Raw genomic sequence first — 9,810 nt, 5'->3', positions numbered from 1 at the left:
CTCGTGGCGGATAGGAGCGACGTGGAGAACGGCACGGACGTCGACGCGCCTCGCTCGGATGCCGGGCGGCAACTGACGCCGACTGCCGCGACCGAGACCGCCGCACCGAAGGCCGCTGCGGGGCGCCGCGCGCCGCATGCGGCGCGACCGCTCGCAAGGCCTACCACGTCATCTCAAGGGGCTATTCACTCGGAAATCAGTGAAAATGACTTCCTTCTTTTAGAACCGATTGCCTTTCATTTCATACCATGAACAATGTGATTGGTATACAAGTGACGTTCGGCTTTAAAATCTCGACAGCCTTTACAAGAAAATCCACTAAAAACTGGTAATCATCTCTTATCTAAATTTAATTACATGTACTGTACAAACCCGAATACAGGAACTAGGAGGAATATACTCCTTTTCCAAGTACACGAAATGAGAAATTATCGACCGCTTTGAATTCTGGTAAATGATTCCATGCCGGGAATTTCTTTCTCGGTCAGCCGGTTAATTTCGGGGAGCATTTGGATATTAAATATTTTTGGGCCAATGGCACAGGGGGCACGGAATTTCCATCGGGAGATTTGACCCGACATTATTGCATTATAATCTGGATATTACTCTCGACAATAATCCGACGTGCTCGAGGAGGAGGGTCTGAAGGACCCTTCGATCGATCGGCGGAAATTCCGGATCCCTCGAGAGATATCGATCCTCGAACACCTTGTATAGGTGCAATCGAAGTTTTTGGTCAAGCACCGAGTTAGGTACAGGGCACCTAGGGTTGTTACCAGGGCTTATATGTGCCCAAGCTAAATATAGTGTTTCCACCTAGGCTAAAGAAGTCCGCTTTACATGATCGTATTAACCTAGTTCTTATCGATTCGCCACCGGGGTTTCGTCCCCAGACTCGATGAGCGCAATATCTTTGACGAAAAAAGGGTCCCCTGGATTTTCTTATTTTCCAAAATCCCACTTGCCCCGATTTTTATACTTACCGACGAGATCGAATTAACGCGTCGTCCTGGTAACTCGGATTAAACCAGTTCTTGAATTAAAGGAGATTTAAACTTTGGACGGAAACGGACAGGTTAATTCCGGTGTCATGCCCGGAAAGTTTCGAGAGGGGAAAATGCGCCCTGATAACGGATCGACTGAAAAAATTAAACTTTAATTTCTAAATGGACCTCCGGCATCTTCCGTGACCTGGTTTAATATCACCGAACCGATCTCTCCGTTTTTGACAGCGTGAATGTTCATTGTATTTTTTTTTTCTTTTAGGGATTGTCCAAATGCAGTGTTGGATTTTTCGAAAATTTCACGAAGGGATTTATTCCCCACGTGTACTTCAAATCATCAAATTGTGACGTATCCAATGCTTCGATCCATCACTTAGGATTGACGTTTGTAGCTTGATTGGACCGAGTGTTAGCTTATGACATTTCGATCCGAAATTCGGCTCGAAATTTCCACACTGATCGCAAACGAGATCGAGTATCTCTCGAAACGATGATTCGAATCCCTTGATTCAATTTTAATTATTAATTAAAATGTATATATGGCGAGACAACATTCTGGAGAGGAGTCGAAGAGTCGCAAGGGTTTGAGAGATTGAATAAGAGGTGTCATTTTTGTCACTTGCGCGTAATTTTTAATACCAAATTGCTCGTAAGGTCGTACCGTGTCGTGTCAATGGACTCGTAGATCATTTTATTAATGGTAATAGTTCAAATCGTTACGGATTCGTCCCACTTCTCTGCATGGCCATTCGTGGTAGAAATACTTGGACCAAGGGGACCGGAAGTCGAGCCCGATGGAATTTCTGGAAATCAATCGCAATGATCGAATTTAGACCCGACATTTCCTGTGCGGCCAATAGAGATCGATTATCATTCTTCCGGCATCGAGGTTTCAAAAGGAAATTCCGGGAAGTCGGTAAAATTTTACGTCCAGTCCTTTTATCGGGGACGTAAAGCTTTATAAAGCATACAGCAAAGATAACAAAATCTATAAAGAAAGCTCTGAAACGGAAAATCGACCATGAACTATGGTCTCCATAAATTGGTCATTTATTTCCACTACTTGGAGAATGTTTTCGATCGATCATTATCTATTGGGGTGTCCGTTATCAGTGGCTTCTACGAGTAAGTAAGACTGCCTGATATCCTGGCTTCGACTTGGATTTCCTAGGGGAATCCATACCTTACCACATCATGGGGATTTCAAACTTGGCGACCACCTCCTTCCCCCTGGAATTGCAACTCCACCAAAGCAAGAAGTTACGAAAAACTTGTATGAGATCCTGAGCCTTAAAAACTTCAATAAAACGGTTTTTACGAGGCCTGCCACCGTAAAAATATCGAGAGCCCCTTGGACAGAAATTCTTGAGATTCTGGAGGAAGTTCCCCACCTGAAACGAAAACTTGAAACCGCAGGGAATTCTGTCATTTTGCCCAAAGGTACTTCAATGCAGTCTTCGGTGATTTTGCTGCAATCCTTCGCGACAACTGTGCCCATAATTATGAAAGTGGTCTAAGTCAAAATTGAAAAAAAAATGAGTATCAGTTATTTCACGCCACATTATTTCAAACTAAATTAATTCAATGTAATTTCGAAACAAAAAATATATGACTTAGACCACTTTCATAATTATAGGCACAACTAGTAATTGCTCCTCGACGCGTTGCAATGATTTCCATTTATCCCGTTTTTCTCTAAAAATAAAATCCCTGCAATTCCGCGAATCAAGAACTACTCTCAAATGGACCTTATGCTTAACTTCCATGAGATGGAATTTGACATGCGTATCCTTGCGTAATTTTCTACCACATCTCTGTCGCAATTACGATTTTCCTATCATTGTTAGTCTTCCTAAAAATTCACGCACCGCGTAACCTGCACGATACGAAAATCCGCTTTCCGCGAGTCAACGGCTAATTTGCCAATTTGCATAGGATGCAACTTTGCACCTCCTTAAAAATGCACGCATCATGCACCGGCGCGCTATCAAAAAGCCTTCGTGATTCCGCGAGTGTGAAATAAAATTTGCATCGGATGCAATTTCGCACCTTCGTCGGCTGAAGAGTTCGCGGATGATACACCGCGGCGAAATCGAAAAGCCTTGATAATTCCGCGACCGAAGTGGGAGTTTCAAGTGAAACTTGGATCGGACGCAATGTTGCAGCTGCACTTTTTTGAAAATTCGGGCGATATGAAAAAATCCTCCGAGATTCGCGTCAAAGGCAACCCTTCGTCGACTGAAGAGTTCGCGGATGATACACCGCGGCGAAATCGAAAAGCCTTGATAATTCCGCGACCGAAGTGGGAGTTTCAAGTGAAACTTGGATCGGACGCAATGTTGCAGCTGCACTTTCTTGAAAATTCGCGCGATATGAAAAAATCCTCCGAGATTCGCGTCGAAGGCAAACCTCGACCCGACCTTACGCTCTCCTTCCGCCGAATGCAACGTCACACGTGCCCCTCCTTAAAAAATTGGCGTATCCATCGGCGCGATAACAAAAAGCCTCCGTGATTCCGCAAGCGATTCCGGGCATGCGCGGTGCGGCGCAGTGCGCGCCGCGACGCGGCGCAGGCGCCCGGCGTCCGCGAGGCGTCCGCGCATCGAAGCGTCGTCGAGGAGGCCGTGTTTTTCGGAAATCCAGGGAGACTCGGGGTGCCCGCTCGAATCGGGATTTCGGAGCTGGTGTTCGGCAACCTGGTGCGACCTCCTCCGATCGGTGAGTGGGCCCGGGAGTTCGTGGTCGACGTCGAGGTCGTCGCGACGGAGCTCGCTACTTCGCCGTTGGGCGGTGTCAGGTTAGGTTCGGCTCGGATGATAGCGGCTCCCGACCACGGGCAATTGCGAACGGGGGGAGGTGGGGAATGTTTCTCTTGTGGAGTGCAGCGAGGTGTGTCATTTTCGTTGTCTCGGCTTCCTCTGCGGTCAATTAATGTGGTTTTGGATGGATTTGTGTGGAACCGCGGTTTGGATGCAGTTAAAAATGTATGGTTAATGACAGCGGTGTTGGATTAGGTTCAAACCAGGTGACCACGAAGTCTGACCACGCATAATTGTGAATAGAAAATATGGGGAATGTTTTCTCTTGTGGTGTTGGATTAGGTTCAAACCAGGTGACCACGAAGACTGACCACGCATAATTGTGAACAGAAAATATGGGGAATGTTTCTCTTGTGGAGTGCAGCGAGGTGTGTCATTTTCGTTGTCTCGGCTTCCTCTGCGGTCAATTAATGTGGTTTAGGATGGATTTGTGTGGAACCGTGGTTTGGATGCATTTAAAAATGCATGGTTAACGATAGCGGTGTTGGATTAGGTTCAAACCAGGTGACCACGAAGTCTGACCACGCATAATTGTGAACAAAAAATATGGGGAATATTTTCTCTTGTGGTGTGCAGCGAGGTGTGTCATTTTCCTTGTCTCGGCTTTCTCTGCGGTCAATTAATGTGGTTTTGGATGGATTTGTGTTGAACCGCGGTTTGGATGCAGTTAAAAATGTATGGTTAATGACAGAGGTGTGTCACCTGTGTGGTTTCGCTTACGTTGTGTCATATTTTTTTTCTGGTGGGCCCCTTTAAAATTGTGATTCCAGTATTAACAATTTATTAGAGTCAGAATCCAACGCCAGGGGAATCGCAGGTGACAACTGACTAATGAATAATGAATAATTTACATCGTAATTAATTACCCCCCGTGACCGCGCAATTTTCTTTGTGCAATAGACAGTTTGCCCAGCACCTCACAGACGCCATAAAAGCGGGGAACGAATTGTGTTGCTTTGACATTTTTAATTAGACTTCATCCACCTCTGATTACGAGCTTCGTTTTAAAGAGCGCCATTTACGGGCATTTGCGATAATTAGCCACGCAGAGTGGAAACAAGGTGGAAAATCGGAAAAATACGTACCTAATCCCCCATTTACTGAAATAATTACTCGGAGTGGTAGAATGTTAACTATTGGGATAATTGCCAAGCCGAGATTCCGTCCACTCAATTTCTCTCGCAATTAAATTCACTTAAGGCGGATCGGAAGACCGCTCGAATTAAATATGAATGATTTCCCGGAAACGGTTGTCGGCCTCGCTTTTCCTGCAGGTGATTCGCATTAGTCACCTTATATAATTGCGACGAATAATTGATCTTCCGATCTTAACGAGGACTCGCACCGTCCATTCGTTTCCGCTTTAATGAATCCCGATGGCCACTCGATTGTGCGGTAATTAAGCCGAATTTCGGTGGATTAATTTCGGGATTTCTGGTGCATTTTCGATTTACCTGATGCACGCCAATTAACGCGTTAGGTGTTTACAGCTTTCGTGTGTTTATAAAATGTCGGGCCAAGTATGGACATGCGTCAGGAAAGATTATCTAATCGCTAAGTGACAACATATTGGCCCATGTCGTTGGTAATGACAAGTGTAAAAAAGGCCATCGCGTGTTCCTCGACCATGAAACACCAACAAAGTCGTTCAAGTGCAGAAATGATTATTTTGTACTATAAAGGTGTCTTTAAAAAAATTCGACTGGCAATTAGATAGTAATTAAATATGTGGTGGTAATAAAATAATAATGCTGGCGTTGAAATAAAATCCAGAATCGCGTTGAATTAAACAGGAGGAAAATGTTGAAAATGCACTTAGCTCTGTGATATGACTTCGGTAATTGTTTCTTTTTTTAAGAGACAACGTAGGATAGAAATAGTGACTTTTTGCAGAAAATCGGTTCTAAGGAATCATCCTGGCGAATTTAACGAGCTGCGTTTCCACGATGATGGATGACGACGAGCAGGAGGAACTCCGATGTACCGGAAGCGACGTGGAAATCGAAGAATATACAGATACCGAGGAATCGCCATATGCCGCTTATCAATCGACTGATAAGCTCTTCGACATGGATCAGCCAGGATGGCAGAAATTCTCCTTCCTGACCACTTTAATTACCGTCATTATCTCTGTGACAACTCTGATCATCTGTTTCCCTCTGTATCTGGAAAGCGTTAACACGGTTTCCAACGCTTACACCGGTACGCCATTGTTAAAAGCATGCATAAAACAAACATAGGAAGACTGCAAATTTTAAGTTTTGCATGTACGCACATATTTTCAAGGAAATTTATAATTTTCTTATTCTGCGAAATTATGCTGAAAAATTTGAGGCAATTATCTTTTTCTATACAGACATTTTTTTCCTCAGGGTAGTCATTTTGAAATTAATTGTTTAAAATATATAGGTCTGATGTTCATCGCGCTGTCATCGACGTGTGCTTTGGGGTTGGTGTGTTTTGTTGGCGATAGAGTGTCACCGACTCCACCTATGGTCCCGAGTAGTATGCGAGCGAAAGTACCACGTTGCAGTTTGATAAAATTGGGGATCATCTACGCCACTTCCGGGATTTTTGTGACCTTATCACTGGACCAGAACAGAGTGCTCTGCCATCTACAAGACCCCATCAAAGGCATCACCCTGGTCTTCTCGCTGGTCTACTACTTCTTCTTCTGTCGAAAAAGTGAGATCAATTTACTAAACGATATATCGAAGCAAACTAGTTTCAACCAAAATACTTTCTGAAATAACCGAAAACACAGTCGATCGGTCAATTTCGTTCAATGAACCGAATTTCTTTTTTATTTTTTTTTATTTTTTTTTATTTTTTTTTTATCCGCGTGTAGAATGCTTCACGGTTGAAACAGGAGAACACCCACGATTAATTGCATCTTTTAACAGTTCTGACGTTTTTTGATGCAGTGATGAGCCTGCAACGCATCTTCTCGAGCACGACCATAATCGTGGGTCTGTTTATCAGCGTCGATTATGGCCTTTGCGACGAATTTAGATGTCGTGGAAGAGAAGTCTCAGGACACGCAGCATCCCTTATGGGATCCTGGGGTATCAGAGCAGTCTGGACCTTCGTTTATGTCGGAGCTTTGGCGGCTTTTGCGATGTTTTTCACCGTCCTAGAACGTCACTACACCACAGGGGTATGGATTACTTCACTTCCTGTTAGGGTTATGCCCTCTTGGCATTACAACATGGAATTATCTCGATTTAATTGCATCGCCATGCAACGGAGAATAAACCGATAACCCTTTCCAGCAGCCGAACGTGTGTCAACTTTTGACGACACAGAACAACTCCTTCTTGTACACGGTGTCGAGACTCGTGTCATCTCGCGACATCAGACGAAGAGGCTCCGAGGAAGAAGGAGGCAGATTGCTTCATGTCACAGATCCCGATCCAACGATAAAGCCGAAGAATTTCCCAAAACCGCCGATTTTGAAAACTCTGCTCTACGTCCACGCGATCGCCTTCGTCGTCGTCCTGGCATTCAGCTGGCTCGACACATTGCCAGGAATCGGCAGGGTAAAAACAGAAAAGTCGACATAATTCTTGGATTTCCTCGTCGATTACGATGATTCAGGGCTCAAATGAAAGGGAAAAAGTCAGCGATCTCAGAAATTCAGATTACAAACGGTCTGGCACCTTGCTGTAGGAACTGTGCTTGTTTGAAAAAAATTAAACCTGCATTGTGGCTATGAGTGTAGTAAAGAGACGCGGCACTCGGTTGAATTCAATGGACTTGCTCGAGACGCTGGCACGGTCCTTGACAAGTCCCCTTGTTTTTGCAGTAGTTCTTAAATTCAATACTGGGAATACTTTCAATTACGTGGTGATTTCTGCAAAATGTTCCTCCACTTCGATTAGAGAATACTGTTCCTTGTTTTTCAGGGTCTTTCTCCGGCCGATTTGTACCGAACGGTGGAACATGGCCTTCTGTGCCATTTTAGAGGGAGTAGTTCTTGTTCGAGTATCGCAAGCCATGGATGGACGTTTCTTCTCGCCTACGTAGTTTTTTCGATATCAGCCTTGAGTTTCTTGGTGATGTCTGAGAGTGCGGTTTTCACGGTCGCAGCTACTACGGTTTCTCTGCCCTTGTCCGGAATTTGGTGGAGCATCTACAGGCTGGACCCTGGAACGAGTGGAGGTGATTAGGATAATTTCCATTACGTGGATAGCGGAATAAAAATTAAAAGAAAAAGTTTCACGTTCGTGGCAGCCATTTATGTGAATTTAACTTGATATTTCGATAATTTAGGCACGGTTTCATGGTCACCTGGAGTCACGGGAGAACTGATATGCGCATTGCTCGGTTTACCTGTGGTCCTCCTAGGCCTAGGGCTGCTGATAAGATCTCACTTTCGAGACAACCTATTGTGTTGTCAAGACATACAACCCCCCGACATCCACCCAGAGCCTTGTCACAAATGAACCGCCGAATCGGGAATCCCTGAAATTGTCTTGTGACAATTACTCCACACAACGAATGAGGAAAGCTGGAATGATAAGAAAGAAATCAGTGCTGGGCTCAAAAGGGTACGTACAATTAAGGTGAAGTACGGGTGGTAAGTTGTTAAAAAAAGAAAAGGGAGGAACAGAGAGAGAGATGCTTGAAAAATGTTTCCTATAAATTACCAGACAGGACGTCCATCAAGTCACGTTATTGCCAATTTATATTTTATTTTGATAACGAGATGATATTTCATATTTTCGATGACCGTTGAGTAGCTACTTCGATAGCGGGTCAGGGCTCGGTGTACTTCAATGTATAGCAAGAAGTATCAACATTTTTTCGAAAATCATTTCGAAGAGCGATTGCGAGGAACTCGCGATTAAGTCGAGGTAGGTTTGTCGTACTTACTGTAATTATAAGGTCTAAGGGTATTTATTGTTGCGGTCCTGAGAGGACCTTTCGCACTAAGTTACGTGTTTCTGAACGTATATTCTAACGTGTCCTCCAAAGAAATTAGTGTAATCGTATGTGTAACTCTGTGCGAAGTACTGTTAGCGCATGAACTATTTTAAAAGGGTTAACGTCGTAATCGGTAATGAGTGGAGTAACGAGACGCAACCGCGTCTCTTGACTTGTACGCACAGAAAAAATATTTGGTTCGATGATTTAATTCAACCAAGATCTTTTAATTAGTCGAAAGAAACGAGTTTGGTCGAGTGAACTGAAATTCGATTCCCTCCACCGAAACGTTTTCTGAAATTAACCAAACGAAGTCAATCGGACGAATTTGACAAGTGAATCAAATGTTTTTTCTGCGTGCAGGATTACTTTCTTGCTCGGAATTCCCGAGAGTATACAACGAGGCTTTACCTTATCGTCGCAAGTTTTTTTCCTCGAAGTTTGGTTGAATTGTCATAATTTAATTTTCACTTTGGGAGGCGCAACTAACACCGAAGAATTAGACATTTCTTTTCTGTAATCGGTCTCCATGTCTTTTTGTCAGCTCGCGTAATATTAAAGTTAATCTCCTTGCCCGCAAAAAATTGTGTTAAAAATAAATGGGAGCGACGAAACGAAATTTGGGGTCCGATGACGGAAGAGAACTGATTACGACTCTTATCTGCCGGGAATTTCACTATTACCGCGTCTAAGTAGTTTTTGTACCCATTTTATTCCTTACCTACGAAGTACTCGTAGCTTGAGAACTCTTTTCTTCCTTACTTTCGGCGTCGAAAGTCCAGTTGGACTTTTGCAAGAGCAACTCCAAGTCGAGATTAGAGAGCTGTAAGATATTTAAAGGTTTTGCTAATTTCTAGGTGGCCTTCCTTATTTTTGAAGGTTCTCGCACGCTTATTTCGAGCACGTAGGTCGAGCGTAACTAAGCAACTATTTAGTCGTGTAAGTGTACCTTAAGCAACTAAGCAAAGAGTTATTACATGTTGGATCGTGTCGATGAGATTCTATTGCAAGCCATACGTCCACATTTTTTACGAGGAGTAACGAGAGTAACGATAAAGTTG

The 9,810-nt window shown here is 43.8% G+C and overlaps 1 protein-coding gene across 8 annotated transcripts; it reads left to right on the top strand.

Moving 5' to 3' along the window:
- The first annotated feature begins 3,573 nt into the window (after positions 1 to 3,573).
- On the top strand, positions 3,574 to 9,735 carry LOC105694572. 8 transcript variants are annotated; one of them, XM_012415394.2, is made up of 7 exons: positions 3,574 to 3,722; positions 5,717 to 6,025; positions 6,233 to 6,508; positions 6,748 to 6,980; positions 7,096 to 7,362; positions 7,729 to 7,984; positions 8,096 to 9,735. In XM_012415394.2, the coding sequence occupies exons 2-7, from the start codon at positions 5,770 to 5,772 to the stop codon at positions 8,266 to 8,268; spliced, it is 1,461 nt and encodes a 486-aa protein (XP_012270817.1). In that variant the 5' UTR covers positions 3,574 to 3,722; positions 5,717 to 5,769; the 3' UTR covers positions 8,269 to 9,735. The 8 variants fall into 8 exon arrangements, with proteins under 8 accessions (XP_012270817.1, XP_012270816.1, XP_012270811.1 ...); XM_012415393.2 differs by having other exon boundaries at positions 6,727 to 6,980; positions 7,099 to 7,362; XM_012415388.2 differs by having other exon boundaries at positions 6,727 to 6,980.
- The last annotated feature ends 75 nt before the right edge of the window (positions 9,736 to 9,810 follow it).

Source organism: Orussus abietinus, unplaced genomic scaffold, assembly GCF_000612105.2.
Source record: "Orussus abietinus isolate OABI.00-Male unplaced genomic scaffold, Oabi_2.0 scaffold20, whole genome shotgun sequence".
In the NCBI taxonomy this organism is placed as follows: Eukaryota; Metazoa; Arthropoda; class Insecta; order Hymenoptera; family Orussidae; genus Orussus; species Orussus abietinus.
The sequence above is the reverse complement of the archived record's forward strand: the minus strand, read 5'-3'. Positions and strand labels throughout refer to the sequence as shown.